Source organism: Bufo bufo, chromosome 8, assembly GCF_905171765.1.
Source record: "Bufo bufo chromosome 8, aBufBuf1.1, whole genome shotgun sequence".
Classification (NCBI taxonomy): Eukaryota; Metazoa; Chordata; class Amphibia; order Anura; family Bufonidae; genus Bufo; species Bufo bufo.
Genome location: NC_053396.1, coordinates 108,430,961 through 108,456,492, shown reverse-complemented (window position 1 = coordinate 108,456,492; position 25,532 = coordinate 108,430,961). Strand labels below are relative to the sequence as shown.

The 25,532-nt window shown below is 47.9% G+C and overlaps 1 protein-coding gene across 2 annotated transcripts in view; it reads right to left on the bottom strand.

Annotated features, from left to right (window-relative positions):
* Window positions 1–25,038, bottom strand: part of C8H8orf48 (chromosome 8 C8orf48 homolog) — a 51,313-nt gene extending 26,275 nt beyond the window's left edge. For both annotated transcript variants that reach the window (XM_040406489.1, XM_040406490.1), the window contains exons 1-2: window positions 24,963–25,038; window positions 3,874–4,265 (exon numbers count right to left, since the gene is read on the bottom strand). In XM_040406489.1, coding sequence (XP_040262423.1) covers window positions 3,874–4,258 — 385 coding nt within the window. In that variant the 5' untranslated portion in view covers window positions 4,259–4,265; window positions 24,963–25,038. The remainder of the gene's footprint in view (window positions 1–3,873; window positions 4,266–24,962) is intronic.
* Window positions 25,039–25,532: the final 494 nt, after the last annotated feature.

Genomic DNA, 25,532 nt, shown 5'->3' with positions numbered 1-25,532 from the left:
GCAGAGAAGGCAAGCCCGATGCCTTCCACAGGCACCGGGGCTGCCTTCTACGGAAGCCTGTGAGATCCAGCCCTGTCCAGCATAAAAGCTGACAGCCAATGCATTACAATACAGGTTGTATTGTAATGCATTGCAGAGGGGATCAGATCCCAGAAGTTGAAGTCCCAGAGTGGGACAAAAAAAAAAAAAAAAAAGGCCCTTTCCCAAAATAAAACACACAAAAAAAAAAAATTAAAATACATATTGGCTATTGCCACGCCCATAACGACCGGCTCTATAAAAATATCACATGACCCACTCCCTCACCTGAACGCCGTAGAAAAAATAAAATAAAAACTGTGCTCAAAAAAAAACAATCGGTGAAAAAAAAAAAAAAAACGATGGAGTTGTTGAATAACTGAGGCTGGATCTCCTCGGCACCCGTAGAAGGCAGGTCCCAATGCCGTGCAAGGCATCGGACTGCCTTCTGACACATCGAGTGCCCGCCACAGCAGCGCGGGCACTTGATGCGCTCCCTCACCCGACACAAACCCCTTCTATGTCGCAGTCAGCGCGGACCGCGGCATAGAAGGGGTCAATCTGCCAGCATCGGCTTTTACAGCGATGCCGGCAGATACAGCAGGGGCCCGGCTACCAGGGACTGCTGGACCTCTGCAATGATAGGGCGCGCCGCTCCGGTGCCCACCCGATCAGCCCGCCATGCATGTACGGCGGAATGCATTCTGGCAACGCATCCCCCGTCGTACATGCACTGCGTTTTGCGTTAAGGGGTTTACTGGGAATTAAGAAAATGAAGATACTTACATATTACTTTATTATACATATATTCCCAAACACCTTTCATTAGTTATAATGGTTCGTTTTGTCTAGGGAACAATCATTAAGAGAAATAAAATGGCCGCCATCCTATTAATACACAAAAAACCTGTCCTAATCACACAGGAGGACAAGTTACTTCAGAGCACTGAGATAAAGAGCGGCCTCATCCTCCTCTCCTACTTTTCAGGGATTATGATCCCAAATACAGCTGATAGGAACTTTAGCTGAATCTCTGTAGGAATGGAATTCATGAGGAGAGATGAAGTACAGAGGACGGACAAGACAGACTGTGGTAATGTGGGGCTGTGGTAATAGAGACTGCATACAAGTGCTGTTGCTCATCAGCCACACCTCACCTCCTCTTTGTACTTCATGTCTCCTCATGAACTCCATTTCTACAGATTCTGCTGCAGATCTTATCAACTGTATTCAGGATCATAATCCCTGACAAATAGAGCAGAGAGGAAGATGAGGCAACTCTTTAGGACAGGTTTTGTGTGGACTAATAGGATGGCAGCCATTTTATTTTTCCTGATGACTACTCCCTAGAAGAAACGAGCCATTATAACTAAAGAAAGGTATTTGGGAATATATTTATAATAAAGTAATATTTTAAGTATTTTCATTTTCTTAATTCCCGGAGAACCCCTTTAAGGTGAAAAATGGTAGGGTCCTGAAGGGAGTAATAGTGGGGAGTGAAATCCTAAATACAGATATATAGTAAAGTTTAGAGCACAAATTAAATCTAGAAATATATAACACAATTTTTTTTTAATAAAAAAAATACTGTAAAGGAAACTTGGAGGTGTTGCCTATAGGGAAATAAGGGTAAAAGCTTGATAAATGCTCACAATGTGATTCTAGATGTTCCAGGGATTGTGTCTTGATGCCATGCTAGCCTCAATGATTTACTACATGTTCACTAATGAAATCTGCTGGAAAACCCGATCTATTGAGGAGCAACTGCGTGTTACACTACAGTATAAGAAAAGTGCTTTCACCATTTCTGCATGGTGGGTCGAGAATGAAGACGGCAATGCTCCGTGATCTAGGACACCAGAAAGATATATTGCTGTGTTTCCATTTTACCATGTGGTAACTACATCATTTATAATGGTCTTTATTTGTAAAAAAAATAAAAATATCAACTTCCGGGGGTTTCTGCACTTACATGGAAATATGGGAGGCCCATAGTATGGTTCCATGGTGATCGCTAGTGGCGAGGTTCACAATGGTCCTAATCTTCTGGGCTCTAAAGGTACCATACATATATAAAGGTTACTTACAATGTGACAAGTGATGAATGTGTGTGAGAAAATGTGACAATGACACACATCAGTAATGTAGGTGTCCATCAATATCAGGAGTTGGCAATGTGGACTATTCATGGAGTACATGATCATAAAGTACCTAGTAAGGCCACCCTACCAGTGATATCCTGTGGGCCAGATAGGCTACGTTCACCTCATCTCTGGTGAACGTTTCCGGCAGAGAACAGCCTGCCGGTGTTCACTGGATCCGGCATTGCTGGATTCAACAGATCGCTGCTGGATTCCTACTGACTACAATGGAATACGGCAGTGATCCGGCTGCTTTCCGGCATAAATGGCTTTGCATGCAGCGGTTATTTGGTCCAGCCGACCTCATTTGTGCCTGATCTGCTGGACGGAGATGTGAACATAGCCTAAAATGTCCTAAACTGATGGACTATCAGGCAGATTCCTGTTTGGATTTGTGTTACATGCTGGAATATAGCACTGTTACTCCAAATCAATGGCGAGCACGGCCGCCAGCTTTTCTTCTAAGCTCCATTAACTGCTCAACACAAGGAGCAGCAAAAAATAAATTTGGCAGCTAAAAACTGCAACTTTCAGGATCCTCATTTAAAGAAAAGTTTATCCATAAGGTCAAATCCTTTAACCCCCTTCTACCCTGGAGTTTTTTTTTTTTGCTTTTTAGTTTTGCGCTACTGGTATTTCGCACGCTCAGATGACATGGTCAGGATTGATCACGGCATCTAAGGTGTAAAATGTCTGCGACCGGCATTACCACTGGTCGCGGACATTAGCCGCGGGTGTCTGCTGTATGAAACAGCTGGCACCCCGCTGCTTTGGCCATCTTTAGAGACACGGCAAGCGCCGTACTAGTACGATGCTGGTTAGGAAGGAGTTAAAGGGGTTGTATTGGATTAAAAAATAATGGGAGTCATTTACAAAGTGTTTTTGTGCTGTGTTCGCCAATTGGGAGTGGAGTGTTTTTTCTCTCCCGATGCCTGGCTGCCATGGATGCACCTAATTAGCCAAATCTTATAGCAGTGCAGGGGAGAATCTAATACTGGTGTAAAAAGCCAGTCTTAGTAAATAAACCCCCCATGGCTGCTTTTTTCCAGAAACTGCGCCATATCTTTGCATAGGTTAGGTCTACAATGGCAACTTAGCTCACTGGTGTAAATGAGGCTGAAGTACAATACCAGGCACAACCTGTAGACAAGTGTGGCGCTGTTACAGAAAGAAAACAGCCAATTTCCCCCCTAAAGTGGGGAAAATTGGCTTCTACCTCATTGTTTTTTTTTGCCTTCCTCTGGATCAACTTGCAGGATGACAGGCCGAACTGGATGGACAAATGTCTTTTCGGCCTTATGTACTATGTTACTATGTTTTTGTAATTCTGAACCGAATGCTGCAAGACTATTGGGGACATTTATAAAGGGACTATTTTTACGACCCTATTTTAAATGGTCGTGCGACAATGTTTATACGCACGGCCAGTTCAACGCCGTGTTTGGCAGTTGGGCTGGAACGGGGGCGTTTCTGAGGTCGTGCTCGGACTCCGACTCAGGCAAATTTACTAACAGGGGCCGGTGCAGTTTTTTTTTCTCTAGGTCTACGGACTTCCTTAGATGTGCCTAATTGGCCTAGTTCAAGTTGCTAGCATCATTCTAGAGGCATCTTATGTCATTTAAAACGTGTGCAACATAAAAAAATAAAAAAAATTATAAAAAAGAGCAATGACTATACACAAATGCACATATAAAGTAGTTCAGTGCAATAATACCTTGATCACTCTCCTTGTGGTCATCTTCCGCTGAAGCAGACTCTATATACGAGTTCTCAGAAGAATATGTCTGATGAACATCTATCTCAGAGGACAGAGACTCAAAAGACTCACTTTCATAGTCCCTACCAGAGTCATCCGTAAAGGAATCACGTCTCTGCAATCGACTGGTTTCACCTGCACAGGATTCAAATGATTCACTGGGATACTTTTCTGTATTTTCATTGGTAATGGAGTCAAAGGCATCACTTGTATATCTTCTATCTGATCCATCAGTGCTGGATTCAAATGACTCTCCAGAATAGCCGGATGCACCGCTCAAAGGGTCACTCCTGAGCAGCTCCTCATCGTATGGACTCTCTTCGCTGACAGGGGATAGCGCCATCACAGCTCTGCGCAATAAAACATGCTGGATTAATACAGATAGCGCGGGGGGGGGGGGGGGGGACTTTCCACGTGACAGCGAACAACACACAGTTGTGGCATAACATTCTGGCGTAAAAATCTGTCTGAAAGCCGACCAACAGAGTCAAAGAAAAGTGTCTATCCCTGAACCAGAGTCATCATCCAGCCTGAGCCCTGTGATAAATCTGATGCAGTCCAGACAGCCTCTCTAAACTTACACCATCTACAGGATTAGTAAATCTGGGTGACAGAGAGAAATCTGGGTGTCAGAGCTGAACCCGGACAAACCTCCATTTACCCCCAGGCAGCCCCCCTGACTTGAGCATCGGAGCAGTTCCTGCTCCGAAGCTCTCCTTTGCCCTGCGCTAGATCGCGCAGGGCAAGGGCTCTTTTGTTTACAATAACACACTGCCGGGTGGAGGCTTCTGCCCGGCAGTGTGTTCGGTGTCGTCACCGGCTCTGTGCACCATTCAATAAATTTAGTGCAACCTCACAAAGCAAAGACAGATTTAAACCTGACACGAAAACTAGGGATGAGCGAAGCAGGTTCAGACCCTAGACCTGAAGTCGCTTCGCTCAAAACTTCGGTTTAATGCTACACGAAAACAGATCTCCGTAAAATGTATGGCCTCCGACGAGGTGAAGTCAGTGATTCCCGAAGTCTTGCGAGACTTCGGTGAATAACTTCAGTATTTGATTTTTAAAACTTGGATCTGAACTCGGCTTCGGTTCCGATTGGCACCTCGGAACCAAAGCAGAGTTCGGATCCATGTTTTAAAATGGTTTGCCAGTTGAAAAGTCAAATACTGAAGTTATTCACCTTAGTCTCACGAGACTTCAGGAATAACTGACTTCGCCTCGTCGGAGGCCATACATTTTAATGCTGTACGGAGATGGATCTAAAACGAAGTTTTGAGTGAAGCGACTTCGGATCTAGGATCTGAAGCTTGCTTCGCTCATCACTAACCAAAACTACCGCAAATGATAAATTCCCCATTGGTACAAGCAGGAGCCGAAGTTTGGCTGCCATTAACCCTTTGTAAATGCATACATGGATGTACATGTTTTATTGCATGACTGTCTGACTTATAAGGGCAGTTTTGGCGGGAGTCTAACTATAAAATGCACCCCCCATTTTATTTTGTCTATTTTATGATAACGTTTATTAAACTTCCCATTTTATTTTATTCATATTTACTCTTCTATGCATGTCCAAGTATCTTTTGCCAGTTCCAAAAACCTAGGGTTAATGGGGTTGTCTAGAGTTCGGAAACCATGGCTGCTTTCTCCAAAATAAACACTGCAGCTCAGCTTTACTGGAGTCAATGGGGCAATACTGCGCACAACCTGTGGACAGGGGTGGTGCTGTTTTTGGAAGAAAGCAGCCATGTTTTTCTAATCTTGGACAACTGCTTAAGGTTAGGGCTACAAGGCCACACGGCCAAGACGGATGTTGCGCGACCAGTGCTGCTGTTATTATATCACGTGTGCTCTTAAAGGGAACTTGCCACACGGATTTCATGCCTTAAACCTCTACCACCCCGTTTTTGTGTTCGTTTACAGGGTGCGTCCTGAGCCTACGAGGTAGAGCGTACAGATGAGACCACATTAGCATGTCCTATTAACTCGCTATGGTTTCATTTACATTATGACGTAACTTAGAAGAAAATCTGTAGAATCCCAGTTCTCTAAAAGCTACTGGCAGCATTTTTTAGACATAAATCAGCGGTATACTATCAGTAAAAATTATTGTGACTGTGACTGAGAAGGTCAGCGACAAAGTGAGTCCATCACACCAGCATTTGAAGGGTTAGCCGTGTTCTCATGGGGCCATGTACTGGCACTAGGACTCCAAACTGTGCTCACTAATGGGTTTGGAAAGGTCATAAAATAAGGGGATGAACACTAATCAATCAATCTGATGGCCAACGTCTTAAATTGGGAATGAAAAAGGAAGAAACATAGAAGAACATTGAACTGTAGGCTAATAGTGTAACCAGTAGAATGCTACATAAAACAGTCAGAATCTGTACAGTCTTTCATGGTTTTACAACCCAGAAACTGTACATTTTTGAATAGAGAGTTAAAGGGGTTTTCATCTCCTAGGGGCCTTTTGGCAGACCCCCCCGGCCTCATGGCTGGACCTGTGGAGGTAAGTATACTTACCTGATCCCTGCTGCACTTGGGTCCAAGCTGTCAACATCTGGTTTTACGCTACTGCAGCCAATAAAAGGCAAGAGCACTGACCTGCCTACCCTGCCAATTAGCCATGAGAGGCGTCTGCGAACCCCCCCTCCCCCCGCCAGAAGATGAACAACCCCTTTATATCTGCAGTGCTATTCTTGCTGTCAAAGAAAATCCATGCCGCTGGTGTGAACAGAGCTCACAGCTTATAAGAATGGATATCTGCAATTTTTCCGCAAAAAACGGATCCACAAAAAATACGGATGACGTCCGTGTGCATTCCGTTTTTTTTTGCGGAACGGAACAGCTGGCCCCTGATAGAACAGTACTATCCTTGTCCGTTATGTGGACAATAATAGGACATGTTCTATCTGTGAACGGAACGGAAATACGGAAACGGAAGGCATACAGAGTTTTTTGGCGGATTCATTGAAATGAATGGTTCCATATATGGAAAAAATGGAAAGTAAACGGGAAAAAAAAATTATGTGCAAGAGGCCTAAGAGTAGGTAAGTCCACAGTGTACCTGCAACATGTGATGTAGTCATCACCACCAATCACCATCTCCAGAAACTATACAGCACAGAGCAGGAAGCAGACAGCTCCATACACCCTGTAGTGGCCATATTGGGGTAGTGCAGCTCAGCTCCTATTCAAATAGTAGTGCTGGGTGTCATACCCCCAACAATCTGGCACTGGTGACCTATCCTGGTTATTACTGACCCATGTGCACATAAGGCGACTATATGGGACTTACGAATACAGCCTTTGTTAAAATTCTGTGTCATTTTCTATATTTAATAAGGTATACCCCCTTGTTTGCTAGGTCTTTTGTGCTGTCCACACAGAGGTCCTGTCCCTAAGATGGCCGCTGGTGGACGGTCATGTGACCAGGCAAATCCCCTCCATGTCATGTCTCCTCCATTCACTGGACCTGCCATCTGCACAGTTAGGAGCTTAGAGTAGGTGCAGTGTATTTGACCAGAGGGGTCATCACATGGAGTGGATTTTGCCTGGTCAGAAAAAAACGCACAGTATAATACCGAACCAGCAAAGTGAACGAAATTTGACAAATCCCATGTACTGGTGCTTTTTTTCCATGCAGATTTTGAAATCCACAGCATTCAATTGTTTCTGCCGCTTTTTAGTGTGGATTTCACTAGGGGTGGGCGATATAGACGATATAGGCGATACGCAATATAAATTTGTGCCACGATATGGATTTTGAGCATATCGCCGGACCGCGATATGATCCTGAGCTGGCACAGTGGAGAAGGAGAGAGTCCCTGCCTCCCCACTGTGCGCGGCTGCCGCTGACCACCAATGACAAGAGGAGGAGGGGAGGGACTGACAGTAAATCATTGAGTTTTCACGATCTCAGTGAGCGCGTGAAAACTCAAATCCGATGGTATATTCTAACCCCCAGGCGTTCCCATGGTGACAGGGACGCTTGCCTGGGGGTTAGAACATACAGGGCCACGCCGCTGACAGTAGAACATTTAAAAACTAATCAGTAACTTTAACTTTATTAATTGGTGATCTCTTTACTGTATACCTTACTAGGTCTTAGCTCCGGTAACAGCAGGCAGTGCGGGCGGGCGGCGCTCACTCACTGACGTCACGCGCCTGCTCCTCCCACTAGGCGGCGCAGGCGCGTGACGTCAGTGAGTGAGCGCCGCCCCCCGCACTGCCTGCTGTTACCGAAGCGAAGACCTAGTAAGGTATACAGTAAAGAGATCACCAATGAATAAAGTTAAAGTTACTGATTAGTTTTTAAATGTATTCCTGTGAGCGTCGGGGGGGGGGATCTGTGGATGGCACAGTTTAGGGGAGGGGGGGGATGATCTGTGGATGGCACCGTTTAGGGGAGGGGGGGGGGATGATCTGTGGATGGCACCGTTTAGGGGAGGGGGGGGGATGATCTGTGGATGGCACCGTTTAGGGGAGGGGGGGGGGGATGATCTGTGGATGGCACCGTTTAGGGGAGGGGGGGGGATGATCTGTGGATGGCACCGTTTAGGGGAGGGGGGGGGGGGATGATCTGTGGATGGCACCGTTTAGGGGAGGGGGGGGGATGATCTGTGGATGGCACCGTTTAGGGGAAGGGGGGGATGATCTGTGGATGGCACCGTTTAGGGGGGGGGGATGATCTGTGGATGGCACCGTTTAGGGGAAGGGGGGGATGATCTGTGGATGGCACCGTTTAGGGGAAGGGGGGGGGGATGATCTGTGGATGGCACCGTTTAGGGGAGGGGGGGGGATGATCTGTGGATGGCACCGTTTAGGGGAAGGGGGGGGGGATGATCTGTGGATGGCACCGTTTAGGGGAGGGGGGGGGGATGATCTGTGGATGGCACCGTTTAGGGGAAGGGGGGGGGGATGATCTGTGGATGGCACCGTTTAGGGGGATCTGGGGATGGCACCGTTTAGGTGAGGGGGGGGGGGATCTGTGGATGGCACCATTTAGGGGAGGGGGGGGGATGATCTGTGGATGGCACCGTTTAGGGGAAGGGGGGGATGATCTGTGGATGGCACCGTTTAGGGGGGGGGATGATCTGTGGATGGCACCGTTTAGGGGAAGGGGGGGATGATCTGTGGATGGCACCGTTTAGGGGAAGGGGGGGGGATGATCTGTGGATGGCACCGTTTAGGGGAAGGGGGGGGGGATGATCTGTGGATGGCACCGTTTAGGGGAAGGGGGGGGGATGATCTGTGGATGGCACCGTTTAGGGGAAGGGGGGGATGATCTGTGGATGGCACCGTTTAGGGGAAGGGGGGGGATGATCTGTGGATGGCACCGTTTAGGGGAAGGGGGGGATGATCTGTGGATGGCACCGTTTAGGGGAAGGGGGGGATGATCTGTGGATGGCACCGTTTAGGGGGATCTGGGGATGGCACCGTTTAGGTGAGGGGGGGGGGATCTGTGGATGGCACCATTTAGGGGAGGGGGGGGGATGATCTGTGGATGGCACCGTTTAGGGGAAGGGGGGGATGATCTGTGGATGGCACCGTTTAGGGGGGGGGGTGATCTGTGGATGGCACCGTTTAGGGGAAGGGGGGGGATGATCTGTGGATGGCACCGTTTAGGGGGATCTGTGGATGGCACCGTTTAGGGGAGGGGGGGGGATGATCTGTGGATGGCACCGTTTAGGGGAAGGGGGGGGGGGTGATCTGTGGATGGCACCGTTTAGGGGGATCTGGGGATGGCACCGTTTAGGTGAGGGGGGGGGATCTGTGGATGGCACCATTTAGGGGAGGGGGATCAGCTCCCTGCTGTTGTGTGCACTATGCACAGGGCAGCATGGAGAGTGTAAAGTCCTATTCACCCTAATAGAGCTCTATTAGGGTGAATATGACAAGGGTTCTAGCCCTTAAGGAGATTAATAGTTATTAAATAAAAAGTAAAAAAAAGTTTAAACACGCCCCCCCAAATATAGAAAACAATATATCGCAATATATATCGCATATCGCACATGCTTAAAATTATATCGCAATATAGATTTTAGGCCATATCGCCCACCCCTAGATTTCACCATTGGCACTGCAAGATGGGGGCAAAACCTCATAAAAAATCTGCAATAGCACATGTGAATTTGGTTCTCAAATCATCACTAAAATGTGCGTGGAAATCCTGTCTGGAAATACGCACCTGTGTGCAGGTAGCCTAAAGGGGTATTCCCATATGATCAGAATACCCATCTTATTTAATCCCTTCCCGACATCCGCCATACATGTACAGAGGATGTCAGGTCTTCAAATACGGCACCAGCTCTGCTTAGCGCCATAGCCACCAGAGTACAAAAAAGTGTTGTTTTTTTTAAAATAGTAAAAATATTAAAATATTCAAAAGCACCCCCCATAATAAAAAAAAAAAGAAAACATCAAAAAGCATGGCCACATCCCAAAACACCAAACGATTAAAATATAAATGTACTTATCCCATAACGGCAAAAAAACATCTAAATAGCCAATAAGCTGGGTTTTTTTTTTTTATTGCTTCACCTCCGAAAAAAAAGGTTATAAATAGTGATGAAAAAGTTATACACACTCCAAAGTGGTATCACTGAAAATTACAGATCATCCCGCAAAAAATTATCACTCAGATAGCTCCATCGAAGTAAATATAAAAAAAAAAGTTGTGGGTGTCAGAATATGGTGAAGAAAAGAAAAAAGAATTATTTTTTTCAAATTTTTAGTTTTTTTTATTTATTTATTTAAAGGGATTCTGTCATCAGAAATGAGCCCTATAAGCTAAACATATGGCGATGTCCCTTGTAAAACACTGAATCCTAAAGTGAGTTTATCAAATGCCCCTGTGGCTCTATATTCCTAAAAAAGCGGTTTATATCACCTGTCAATCACTTCAAATTGTGTCCAAGGGGACGTCTCATGGTGAAAGGTGCCCGGCCGTTTAGGTGCCCAGCGCCGCCTTCTGAGCTGAAATCGCCGCCCTCCCTTTCATTCGATCCGCCTACCTCGGGTGACTAACCTTCCTTGTGCCCAGCCGTGCCCAGCCACGCCCGCCTGTGAAGGAGCCCAGCACCGCCTATGTCTCCTCCTTTCATCAACAATAGATAGCCGTAATCTCGCGATTGAAGGAGCTCGCACATGCGCAGTGCCGGTATAGTGTTCCTTCCCTGTGCTGGCATCAGCCTCAGGGAAAGAACTGCGCATCGCGAGATTACGGCTATCTATCATTGATGAAAGGAGGAGACATAGGCGGTGCTGGGCTCCTTCACAGGCGGGCGTGGCTGGGCACAAGGAAGGTTAGTCACCTGAGGTAGGCGGATCGAATGAAAGGGAGGGCGGTGATTTCAGCTCAGAAGGCGGCGCTGGGCACCTAAACGGCCGGGCACCTTTCACCATGAGACGTCCCCTTGGACACATTTTGAAGTGATTGACAGGTGATATAAACCGCTTTTTTAGGAATATAGAGCCACAGGGGCATTTGATGAACTCACTTTAGGATTCAGTGTTTTACAAGGGACATCGCCATATGTTTAGCTTATAGGGCTCATTTCTGATGACAGAATCCCTTTAAGTATTAAATGTGTATCACTGTAATTATACTGACCCAGAGAATGAAGGTAACAGGTCAGTTTTACCACATAGGGAACGCTGTAAAAACGAAACCCATAAAACTGTGGTGGAATTGTGCTTCCTCCCCCCAATTCCTCTCCATTTGGAATTTTTTTTCAGCTTCCCATTACACAGTATATAATATTAAAAAGGTGCCATTAGAAAGTACAGTTATGACACCGGGAAGGCAGGGAGTGAAAAATGAAAACAGAAAACTGCCATGTCAGAAAAGGGTTAATGCCGTTTCTGTATCACATAAAAATAAATGGGAGCCACAGAAACAGTGTAGCACAACCAGAGGGCCTGTTCCTGTCATTTCAGTCTCCGTATTAGGCCTTACCGTCCGTATGCGCAAAAATTCATTTCAATGGGTTCGCAAAAAAAAAAAAAACATTGAAATCACTCCGTGTGCATTCCCTTTCCGTATGTCCGTTCCACAAAAAAATAGAACATGTCCGCAAAACCGACAAGAATAGGACAAGGACAGGAATTTTTACAATGGAGAAAAAAAAAAAAAAAGGATGCAACGAGGATGTCATCCCTTTTTATTTGCGGATCCTTGTTTTGCGTACTAACAAAATACATGCGGTTGTGTGCATGAGCCCTAAAGCTACTTTCACACTAGTGTTTTTACTGGATCCGGCAGGGTTCTGCAAAAACGCTTCCGTTACTGATAATACAACCATCTGCATCTGTTATGAACGGATCCGGTTGTATTATCTGTAACATGGCCAAGACAGATCCGTCATGAACTCCACTGAAAGTCAATGGGGCGATATGGGCACATTGTATCACATTCTATGGTCCTGTCCGAGGCTGCAAGATATTTGGAGGGCTACATTCTCTCTCGCCTCGGATTTGCTGGGATGCCAGCTCCCGCCATCCCCCTCATTAGCTCTTTTATGGATTGATCTGGTTGAGATACCATGTGAGAGGAGGGTGGTTCTGGGACACCTTTTCCTTTCAACCAAACTGGCCATAGTTAAAAATTGGAAATCACGGTATGTTCCTTGCCTAACGGAGGTTATCCGAAGGTTAAACTCTACTTATATATATGAGCGTGTGCTGGCGGGAACTGAGGAGGCTGCTGCGAGGTTTGAGAGGGAATGGGGCATATGGAGAGCTTCACCGCTCGCAGTACCATACCCTGTTTGATACAATTAAGTATATTATACCTGTGTAATCGAGGTCCTGCACATGGGCGTATATCTGGAAAAATATGCCTGCGCAAACGTACCCCAATAATTGCACTGTACGTCTGCCGTATGTTAGTATGTTTTTATGTTCTTTTTATGATGTATTGTTAGTTATTTTCTTATTTTTTGTCCAGTATTTCATTGTGGCACGTATATGTTTTACCAACGTCGCCAACATGATTATGTATGGTGTTAACTATGCAGCCACTTGTGTTTCTTTAATGATAACAATGTATGTTTTTTCTAAAACTAATAAAAAGTATAAAGCGAAAGTCAATGGGGGACGGATCCGTTTTCTATTGTATCAGATTGTGTCGGAGAAAACGGATCCGTCCCTATTGACTTGCATTGTGGGTCATGACGGATCCATCTTGCTCCGCATCCCAGGATGGAAAGCAAACCGTAGCATGCTGCGGTTTGCACTCTGGTATGAGAACGGAACGGAATGCATTTTGGAGCGCTCCTTTCTGTTCAGTTACGTTTTTGTCCTCATTGACAATGAATGGGGACAAAACGGGAGCGTCTTTCTCCGATAACAGATCTCAATACTGGAAAAATATTAACGTTAGGCCTCATGCACACGACCATTGTGTGCATCCGCGGCCGTTGTTCCGGTTTTTTTCGCGGACCCATTGACTTTCTGAAAATCGGAAAATGCACCGTTTGGATTCTGCATCCGTGATCCGTTTTTCCAGTCCGTGAAAAAAATATGACCTGTCCTATTTTTTTCACGGACAACGGTTCACGGACCCATTCAAGTCAATGGGTCCGTGAAAAATCACGGATGCACACAAGATAGTCATCCGCGTCCGTGATCCGTGTCCGTTTTTCCTATCATTTTCAATGGAAACTTGACCTAGTTTTTTTTTTTCACTTTTCATGACCGTGGATCCTCCAAAAATCAAGGAAGACCCACGGAAGAAAAAACGGTCACGGAACAATGGAAATCCGTTTTGCGGACCGCAAAAAAAAACGGTTGTGTGCATGAGGCCTTAGTGTGAAAGTAGCCTAAGACGGGTGTTCTGGGTGAGATAGGAATACCCCTTTAAGCCAAATTATATTTAAAAAATAATTTAAAAAAAAACGCAATTAGACTTACCGGTAATTCCGTTTCCTTGAATCCACCATGACGGCCCACATTGAGATTGACCCTTGACCTCTGTAGGGGCAGGAACACATAGAGAGTTTAAATTCCCCCCACCCCTCCACCTCCTCAGTGCTTTACAAATTATCCGAAAGGTGGAAAAGAGAGTAAAAGATATTGATTCATACCCTTAAACTCGTATTTTATATATATATATATTTTTTTTTTTTATTACACATATATGATATGTGTTTTTTTTTTTTTTGGGATGGGAATAGTACGGGGCCGTCATGGTGGATTCAAGGAAACGGAATTACCGGTAAGTCTAATTGCGGTTTTTCCATTTCATCCACCATGACGGCCCACATTGAGATGTATCAAATGACTACATGGGTGGGGATATGGCCTGTATAATCTTCCGACCAAAAAGAGCCTCATTCGAGTCTGGAAGATTAAGGCGATAGTGTCTTACAAAAGGTGTTTGTGCTAGCCCAGGTTGCGGCCCTACAAATCTGGTCTAGTGAGACGCCTCTTTTTTCAGCCCAAGAGGAGGCAGTGGCCCTAGTGAAATGGGCTTTAATATTGCCGGGACTGGGCTTGTCCTGTATCCTGTAGCAACACTCGATGGTGGACCTGATCCATCTAGCTATGGAGGATTTAGCTAGCTTCTTCCCTTTATTTTTTCCAGAGAACTGAACTAGGAGATTATTATCTATCCTAAGAGCCCTGGTAGCCTCTAGGTATTGAATTACTGTATCCTTAACGTCTAAGAGGTACATGTTATCACTAGACCCTGCAACTTCGGACCTAGTGATAGAAGGTAGAAAGATCTCCTGTTCCTGGTGGAAGGAGGAGACTACTTTAGGGAGGCACCCAGGGTCGAGCGTTAGGCGGATGTGATCATTACAGATTTGGAGATATGGTTCCCTGCAGGAGAGGGCCTGAAGTTCTCCAATACGTCTGGCTGAAGTAATTGCTATCAGGAAAGCAGTCTTCAGAGAAAGGTGTTTTAAGGAGATCTCTGATAACGGTACAAATGGAGGCTTTGTTAGGCCTTCTAGGACGATGTTCAAGTCCCAAGTTGGAGCTCTAGATTTAAGGGTGGGTCTTAACCTTGAAGCTGCTCTAATAAACCTCCTGACCCATCTGTGATTGGCTAAGCTGCAGTCGTAGAAGGTACTGAGGGCTGATATTTGTACTTTCAGAGTACTAGGTCTCAGACCTAATTCCAGACCGCTCTGGAGGAAGTCCAGAATCTTGTTGATGGGAGGAGAAGAGGTGTCCGGGTGATCAATTCCTAACCAAGAACAGTATCTTTTCCATATCTTTAAATAGATGGAAGATGTCACTTTTTTTCTACTGGCCTTGAGCGTGAGAATCACCTTATCTGACAGGCCTCTGTTCTTTAAGGTTTCGCTCTCAGGATCCAGGCTGCCAGTCTGAAGATTCCTGGGTCTGGATGCAGAAGTGGGCCCTGGACTAGGATGTCTCTCTGAAAAGGAATTTCCCAGGGATCCTCCAGCGATAGCTGTCTTAGAGTAGAGAACCAGCTCCTCTTTGGCCATAGGGGGGCTATTAGGATGAGAGTAGTTGGTTCTCCTAGAAGCTTCTGGATGACTCGCGGTAATAGTGGTATCGGGGGAAATGCATAAGCCAGTCTCCAATTCCACTGAATTGATAGGGCGTCTATTGCCCACGGGCCGTCCTCCTGGTTTAGGGAGCAAAAGCATTCTACCTGCGTATTTTTTCTTGAAGCGAATAAGTCTACTTCCGGATGACCCCATCTTTTTGAGATCCTCTGGAAGATCTTTCGGTTCAGGGACCATTCCCCTGGATCTATTTTTTCCCTGCTCAGGTAGTCTGCTACTGTGTTTTCGCAGCCCTTTAAATGGATGGCGGAGAGCGACAGGGTGTTCTCTTCTGCCCAGAAGATTTTCATTGCTACAGCGCCCAACAGGCGTGACCTTGTCCCTCCTTGGTGTCGTAGGTATGCCACAGTTGTGGTATTGTCGGATAGAATCTTTAGATGATGACCCCTCAGTAGGTCTTCTCCTTTTGTTAATGCTTCGAGGACAGCGTACAGTTCTCTGTAATTGGAGGATCTTTTTCTTATGTCTTCTGGCCAAGTACCCTGTAGAAGATGGTCTCCTATTTTTGCTCCCCAGCCTTCCAGACTTGCGTCTGTTATTACCTGGACGGCCGGGTAGTTCCGCCACTGTAGACCTCCAAGCAGTCTTCTTCTTTCTTTCCACCAGCTTAGATCCGATTTTACGGACTGAGGAATCCATACATTTTTGTCTAGGTTTGTCTGTCTTCCATCCCATACACTTAGGATCCAACTCTGGATTACCCTTGTGTGGCTTTGGCACCAGGCAACCGAGGGGATGCAGGCAGTTAGACTTCCGAGAAGACTCATGGACCGTCTGATGGAGCACCTGTGAGAACTCTGTAACATTCGGATCTTCTCTACTAGCGCCACTGTTTTGTCCTGGGGAAGAAAGGTCTTTAACAGGGCTGAGTCCAGTTCTACGCCTAGGAATCTTATTCTTCTGGATGGGATCAGAGTGGATTTTTTTATATTTATGATCCAACCCAGATCTTTTAGCAACTCTGAGAATCTCTGAGTTGCAGACAGATTTCCGGCTTCTGTATTGCCAAGAATAAGGAAGTCGTCTAGGTATGGGATAATTGTTATACCTTCCTGACGAAGATAGGCCACCATTTCCACTACCACCTTTGTGAAGACCCCGGGGGCCGAGGAGATGCCGAAAGGGAGGGCGACATATTGAAAATGGTGGATCAAGCCGTCCGGCCCTTTTAGGGAGAATCTTAAGTACTTTTGAGAAAGATGATGAATAGGAATATGGTAGTATGCGTCTTTGAGGTCGATTGACGACATAAACACTCCTTTCTGGATTAGGGGAATAGTGGATGTGATGGTTTCCATCCTGAATTTCCTGTATAAGATGGATCTGTTTAGAGGTTTTAGATTTATGATGGTTCGCAGGGATTGGTCTGGTTTCTTTACTAGGAAGAGGTTGGAGTAGAAACCTCTCCTTTGTTCTAGTTGCGGGACCCTCTGAATTACCCCTAGATCTAAGAGGTCTCGGACGCCCTGCCATATTTTTGGAAGCTCTGTTTTGTTCTGGGATGAGATGCAGAATCTTCTTGGGGGGATTGATGTGAATTCTATCTTGTAGCCTTGAGAGACTACGTTTAGAACCCAGGGATTTGAGGTGATCTGCTCCCAAGATGGTAAGAACTAGGGGTGCACCGAAATTTCGGCAGCCGAAAATATCGGCCGAAAATGCACCTAATCCACTTCGGCCGATATTGTTACATATCGGCCGAAAATATGGGGTGTGGGATTTGTCACCCACCATCTGCGGGCGGGCGCCGGGCGGGCGGTTTACTTTGTCACTGCATCTTAATTTTACCTTACAATCGTGAGGCTCCAGTAACTAACAACTCTGCAGGCAGAGCGGAGGGCGGCGTAACGTCACTTACTCACGTGACGCGCCTGCTCCGCCTCCTTCATTCATAAAGTGGGCGGAGCAGGTGCGTCACGTGAGTAAGTGACGTTACGCCGCCCTCCGCTCTGCCTGCAGAGTTGTTAGTTACTGGAGCCTCACGATTGTAAGGTAAAATAAAGATGTAGTGAGTGATTAGTCTGCTGTGAGCAGCAGGGCCGGGGCTGTTATGGGTAGGGGGATCGGTCTATGGCACTGCTATGGGGAGGGGGGATCTGTGCACTGCTATGGGGAGGGGGGATCTGTGCACTGTTATGGGGAAAGGGATCTGTGCACTGTTATGGGGAAAGGGATCTGTGCACTGTTATGGGGAAAGGGATCTGTGCACTGTTATGGGGAAAGGGATCTGTGCACTGTTATGCCCATAACAGTGCACATATCCCCCCCTCCATAACAGAGCCACCCACAGATCCCCCTCTCCATAACAGCGCCACCCACAGATGAATTTCATTCATGAAAAAGAATTATTAATAAAATCATTAAAAAAAAAGTATTTTAAAAGTATTTGGGCAAAAAGGCAGTTTCGGTTTCGGTTTCGGTTTTCGGTCAAGGGCATCCTGAATTTTCGGTTTCGGTTTCGGACCAGAATTTTCATTTCGGTGCACCCCTAGTAAGAACCCCTTCAGTCTCCCCCCTACTCTGGCGTCATTGCTGTTTATTTTGACGGTTTTGGGGATTGAGAATGAAGCCTCTCCCTCTTCCCCCTTTGGGATAGCTCCACCTGCCAGTTTTTCCTTTCCCCCTGTAGGATCTCTGCTGGGGCTAGAACTGACGAAAGGGCTTCTTTCTAGACTCCTTGTCCTCCGGAAATCCCTTCTTATCCGCCGCTCCCTCTAAAATCTTATCTAGAGTGGGACCAAAGACAAACTCCCCAGAAAATGGGATAGAGCAGAGTTTGGCTTTGGAAGCCTTGTCCCCTGACCATGCTTTCATCCATAATGCTCGCCTGGCTGCGTTAGAGAGTGCAGCGTCTTTGGCTGAGAAACGGATGGATTCCGCAGAGGCATCCGCTAAGAATGCTGTGGCAGAACGAAGGAGTGGAATAGACTCCCTGATTTCTTCTCTTGGGGTCTTATTTTTTAGGTGTTCGTCCAATTCCCCCAGCCATATATACATAGCCCTGGCTACTGAAGTTGCTGCAATGTTTGCTTTTACCCCAAACATTGCTGACTCCCAGGATCTTTTTAGGAGCCCGTCTGCCTTTCTGTCCATTGGATCACCCAGTTGGGAGGAATCCTCAAAGGGAAGAGCGGTTTTCTTTACAACCCTAGCCACCTGTATGTCGACTTTGGCGGTCTGATTATATATTTTGCTTTCTGCTGGATCAAAGCAGAGTCGGTTCCTGAACTCCTTGGGGACACCTAATCTCTTCTCAGGATCTGACCACTCCTCCATAATCATTTCCCGTATAATCTCGTTTATAGGGAAGACGATGGAAGTCTTGGATCTAAGGCCGCCAAACATTTCATCCTGGACGGTCCGGGGTCTAGGGGTACCCTCAATTCCCATTGTGGACCTGACTGCTCTGAGTAAATCCTCCATCTCGTCTGTGGAGAAAAAATATTTTTTGTCCTCCTCCAAAATTTCCCCCTCTGACAAGGGGTCCTCAGCAGGAATCTGTCTGGATGTGACGGAAGCTTCCTCTACATCCTCGCCCTCAGATGAGGAGACGACCGACAGTTTGCGTTTCTTGGGAGGGTTGGGGACACTAGCGGGGACAGACATAGTGGCCAAAGAAGATCTGATTTCGTCCGTAATAAAAGTTTTCATTTCGGACAGAATATCTGGTTGCTCTTCCTTCCATATTTCGGCAGTACAAGGCTTGCACAGCCTTTTTTTTTGTAATTTTCAGGTAACCTTCTTGAGCATGCACAGCACTTTGAGAGCTTTGCTTTAGTTTTAGTTTCTTTGCTGCCCTGGAGGAAGCAACCAGATATACCATGCTTAGAATTGGAACAGAAGTAAAATTCAAAATACAATTTCCCTCCAGAGGGGACTCACTGTACTGATGGCCGAAGGATCAGAGCCTTCCTGGCGAGGAGTAGGTGCTTCAGACATCACGGTGCAGCAGGCAAAGGCTGACAACCGCGCTTTTTTAAATTCTTGTCCCGGCGTCTGACGTCATCAAGCAGCGCCCCGACTGACAGCGTGAGCCTGCGCCGCACCAGCTTGTAGAAAAAGGTACGTGCGCCGCCCGGCCCGCCTCTAATGCGCATCATGCGCCGCACCACTCCTCCTGCCGGTCACCTGAGAGGAAGGACGCCAAGCGCCGCGCGCGAGGCGCCTTGTGAAGCCGGCACCCCCGACTATTACCCAGAGGAGGGAAGGAAGTCTGAGGTAGGGAAGGACCGCAGGCCTCAGCATAAGCTAAGACGAGGGTCCTTGTTGCTCCAAGCTGGCCAGCCTTAGCCCCCGCCGTGGGAGGCCAGCAGGAGATTCCTGTAAGAGAATAAAGCTACTACCCTCCTGGAAGGAGGGCTCTCTCTACATGTTGGCCCCTGTAGGGGCAGGAAAGCACTGAGGAGGTGGAGGGGTGGGGGGAATTTAAACTCTCTATGTGTTCCTGCCCCTACAGAGGTCAAGGGTCAATCTCAATGTGGGCCGTCATGGTGGATGAAATGGAAAAGGAAGAAGAAGGTTATGAAACACATGACCAAAAACAACATCTAAATGATTTACCAATTCGAAAACCGCAATAAAACCAGTAAAACAAACAGAAAATGTCTGAAGTGTGTCACCAGGGATACTATTTCTAGACTGCAATGCTTCTCTGGGAAAAAGAAGAAAGGAAAGCTGAGCCTTCGGTGTCACCAGGTCTCACAACAAGCAGCGCCTCCCCTAGAGAGCCGAGTGATCAGGGTGATCGTCCCTCGGAGCAGAGAGAACTGCAAATGAGGTACCAACGTTTAATAAGCCCAAGGAGGGACAAGATCAGCACTGCCTCCTTTAGAACCCCCATACAATAGTGCTGCTCCATTAGCCCCCCCATACAATAGTGCTGCCTCCATTAGCCCCCCCATACAATAGTGCTGCCTCCATTAGCCCCCCCATACAATAGTGCTGCCTCCATTAGAACCCCCATACAATAGTGCTGCCTCCATTAGCCCCCCCATACAATAGTGCTGCCTCCATTAGCACCCCCATACAATAGTGCTGCTCCATTAGCCCCCCCCCCATACAATAGTGCTGCCTCCATTAGCCCCCCCATACAATAGTGCTGCCTCCATTAGCCCCCCCATACAATAGTGCTGCCTCCTTTAGAACCCCCATACAATAGTGCTGCCTCCATTAGCCCCCCCATACAATAGTGCTGCTCCATTAGCCCCCCCATACAACAGTGCTGCCTCCATTAGCCCCCCCATACAACAGTGCTGCCTCCATTAGCCACCCCCATACAATAGTGCTGCCTCCATTAGAACCCCCATACAATAGTGCTGCCTCCATTAGCCCCACCATACAATAGTGCTGCCTCCATTAGCCCCCCCATACAATAGTGCTGCCTCCATTAGCCCCCCCATACAATAGTGCTGCCTCCATTAGCCCCCCCATACAATAGTGCTGCCTCCATTAGCCCCCCCATACAATAGTGCTGCCTCCATTAGCCCCCCCATACAATAGTGCTGCCTCCATTAGCCCCCCCATACAATAGTGCTGCCTCCTTTAGAACCCCCATACAATAGTGCTGCCTCCATTAGCCCCCCCATACAATAGTGCTGCTCCATTAGCCCCCCCATACAATAGTGCTGCCTCCATTAGCCCCCCCATACAATAGTGCTGCCTCCATTAGCCCCCCCATACAATAGTGCTGCCTCCATTAGAACCCCCATACAATAGTGCTGCCTCCATTAGCCCCCCCATACAATAGTGCTGCCTCCATTAGCACCCCCATACAATAGTGCTGCTCCATTAGCCCCCCCCATACAATAGTGCTGCCTCCATTAGCACCCCCATACAATAGTGCTGCCTCCATTAGCACCCCCATACAATAGTGCTGCCTCCATTAGAACCCCCATACAATAGTGCTGCCTCCATTAGCCCCCCCATACAATAGTGCTGCCTCCATTAGCCCCCCCATACAATAGTGCTGCCTCCTTTAGAACCCCCATACAATAGTGCTGCCTCCATTAGCCCCCCCATACAATAGTGCTGCTCCATTAGCCCCCCCATACAATAGTGCTGCCTCCATTAGCCCCCCCATACAATAGTGCTGCCTCCATTAGCCCCCCCATACAATAGTGCTGCCTCCATTAGAACCCCCATACAATAGTGCTGCCTCCATTAGCCCCCCCATACAATAGTGCTGCCTCCATTAGCACCCCCATACAATAGTGCTGCTCCATTAGCCCCCCCCATACAATAGTGCTGCCTCCATTAGCACCCCCATACAATAGTGCTGCCTCCATTAGCACCCCCATACAATAGTGCTGCCTCCATTAGCACCCCCATACAATAGTGCTGCCTCCTTTAGCCCCCCCCATACAATAGTGCTGCCTCCATTAGCCCTCCCATACAATAGTGCTGCCTCCTTTAGAACCCCCATACAATAGTGCTGCCTCCATTAGAACCCCCATACAATAGTGCTGCCTCCATTAGCCCCCCCATACAATAGTGCTGCCTCCATTAGCCCCCCCATACAATAGTGCTGCCTCCATTAGCACCCCCATACAATAGTGCTGCTCCTTTAGAACCCCCATACAATAGTGCTGCTCCTTTAAAATAGTGTTGCCCCCTTAGTGCCCATCTTAATATAGTGCTGCCACCTTAAGCCTCATTCACACGTCCGTGTCTGTGCTCAAATCCATGAGCAGGTGGTCAGTGATGCATCTGTGAAGCTCTGTGTGTCCGTTTTTTGCTGTCCGGGTTTCACTGACACTGAACAGCTGAAAAATAATTTTCAAAGCATCTCTCCCTAATGATCCGTGAAACACGGATGGCATCCGTGTTTTTCACGGACCCATAGACTATAATGGGCGTGAGGGATCCGGGAACACGGACCAAGATAAGACATGCACCCGTGCTGAAAACACGGACCCATGGACTGTGCTAAAACACTGATGTGTGAATACACACATTTAAATGAATGGACACGTGTGCTGTCCACGGAGAACACGTCCAGCACACATACGTGAAACACTGACGTGTGTGTGAGGCTTTAGTTTTAATAAAATAAAAAACTAATCTCTAGCTTGTTCCCTGATGATCACAGCTTGCGCTCTCTCCATGATGACATCACTGCATCGCACTGGCAAAAATCTGCTTGCTGTAAAAACATCCCCATTCAGATGCATGTGTGTGAACGTACCCTTACTGGGCACGGCTCTCATCTGCTGCGTGTGACCGTACCCTTACAGGGCATGGCTCTCACCTGCTGCGTGTGAACGTACCCTTACAGGGCATGGCTCTCATCTGCTGCGTGTGAACGTACCCTTACAGGGCATGGCTCTCATCTGCTGCGTGTGAACGTACCCTTACAGGGCATGGCTCTCATCTGCTGCGTGTGACCGTACCCTTACAGGGCATGGCTCTCACCTGCTGCGTGTGAACGTACCCTTACAGGGCATGGCTCTCACCTGCTGCGTGTGAACGTACCCTTACAGGGCATGGCTCTCATCTGCTGCGTGCGAACGTACCCTTACAGGGCATGGCTCTCATCTGCTGCGTGCGAACGTACCCTTACAGGGCATGGCTCTCATCTGCTGCGTGCGAACGTACCCTTACAGGGCATGGCTCTCATCTGCTGCGTGCGAACGTACCCTTACAGGGCATGGCTCTCATCTGCTGCGTGTGACCGTACCCTTACAGGGCATGGCTCTCACCTGCTGCGTGTGAATGTACCCTTACAGGGCATGGCTCTCATCTGCTGCGTGTGACCGTACCCTTACAGGGCATGGCTCTCACCTGCTGCGTGTGACCGTACCCTTACAGGGCATGGCTCTCATCTGCTGCGTGTGACCGTACCCTTACAGGGCATGGCTCTCACCTGCTGCGTGTGAATGTACCCTTACAGGGCATGGCTCTCATCTGCTGCGTGTGACCGTACCCTTACAGGGCATGGCTCTCACCTGCTGCGTGTGAATGTACCCTTACAGGGCATGGCTCTCATCTGCTGCGTGTGACCGTACCCTTACAGGGCATGGCTCTCACCTGCTGCGTGTGACCGTACCCTTACAGGGCATGGCTCTCATCTGCTGCGTGTGACCGTACCCTTACAGGGCATGGCTCTCACCTGCTGCGTGTGAATGTACCCTTACAGGGCATGGCTCTCATCTGCTGCGTGTGAATGTACCCTTACTGGGCATGGCTCTCACCTCCTGCGTGTGAATGTACCCTTACTGGGCATGGCTCTCACCTCCTGCGTGTGAATGTACCCTTACAGGGCATGGCTCTCACCTGCTGCGTGTGAATGTACCCTTACAGGGCATGGCTCTCATCTGCTGCGTGCGAACGTACCCTTACAGGGCATGGCTCTCATCTGCTGCGCGCGAACGTACCCTTACAGGGCATGGCTCTCATCTGCTGCGTGTGAATGTACCCTTACAGGGCATGGCTCTCATCTGCTGCGTGTGAATGTACCCTTACAGGGCATGGCTCTCATCTGCTGCGTGTGAACGTACCCTTACTGGGCATGGCTCTCATCTGCTGCGTGTGAACGTACCCTTACAGGGCATGGCTCTCATCTGCTGCGTGTGAATGTACCCTTACAGGGCATGGCTCTCACCTGCTGCGTGTGAATGTACCCTTACTGGGCATGGCTCTCACCTCCTGCGTGTGAATGTACCCTTACAGGGCATGGCTCTCACCTGCTGCGTGTGAATGTACCCTTACAGGGCATGGCTCTCATCTGCTGCGTGCGAACGTACCCTTACAGGGCATGGCTCTCATCTGCTGCGTGCGAACGTACCCTTACAGGGCATGGCTCTCATCTGCTGCGTGTGAACGTACCCTTACAGGGCATGGCTCTCATCTGCTGCGTGTGAATGTACCCTTACAGGGCATGGCTCTCTTCTGCTGCGTGTGAATGTACCCTTACAGGGCATGGCTCTCATCTGCTGCGTGGCAATGTACCCTTACAGGGCATGGCTCTCATCTGCTGCGTGTGAACGTACCCTTACAGGGCATGGCTCTCATCTGCTGCGTGTGAACGTACCCTTACAGGGCATGGCTCTCATCCAGGTGCATGTACTAGTGATAAGACGCCCCTTCCATCACATACAGGGGTCCTGACAGCGGCAGGATCTACACCTTTAACCTCCCTACTTTTGAAATAGGAGGGACAATGACTGCAGCGCACATGGCGGCAGTGTTTTTCATACTAGGCCACGCCTCTAACGCCACCCTGGAGTCTAATAGGAAGGAGCAATTTAGTACATTTAGTAATGCACATTTATGCCTTCATTCTCCAGGTCAAAAAGAGGGACACTTGGGAGGTTTGCTGCACACTGTGTACAGTAATGTGAACACTAACAGGAGCAGGTACACCGCTGGTATCCATAGCAACCTGCCCTTCTGAACGCTGACATACATCTGAAACCATAGAGACAATACAAACCAATAGTCACCCACTGCACGAGCGGGCACAGCCCATGCTGCAACACCCAACAACATACACACCAGTGCCTGAGAGGAGCTCCCCTTCTGTTCCCGCACACCACCGTCTCCATGGTTACACTGTGCAGCAGGAATAAAGCCCCTCCACAAACGCGACTGGTGACTTCAGTTCCTATAGAAAGTAACCTCCACAGGATGAGTCGCTGCAGGGGTTGTATAATGTATCCATGTTCAGGGCATTCACACTAATGGAATTGCAGAAAGTAATAAATGAAGCAGTTCCCTGTGGTAATGGGTTCTGTATACTGGTTGCCATCACAGAAGACAAGAAGGCAATAGCTATGTGGCGTGCCAGCCTGTCCTGGCAGCACCCCTGAATATTCCACTTGTCCAAAACCACTCCAGTTGCATGGTAGCGAGGTGCAATGTAGCAGCATCTTATGTTGCACGACTACAGGCCGTCGTGAGCCCTGAGGACGCCATGACAACCGCTTCTCACATTCAAGGTCTGGCTTCTCACATACAAATGGGGATATGTGTCAAAAATTGTGCAAAGGTTGCCTTGGCAACCATTAAAGGGGTTGTCTCACTTCAGCAAATGGCAAACATCATGTAGAGAAAGTTAATACAAGG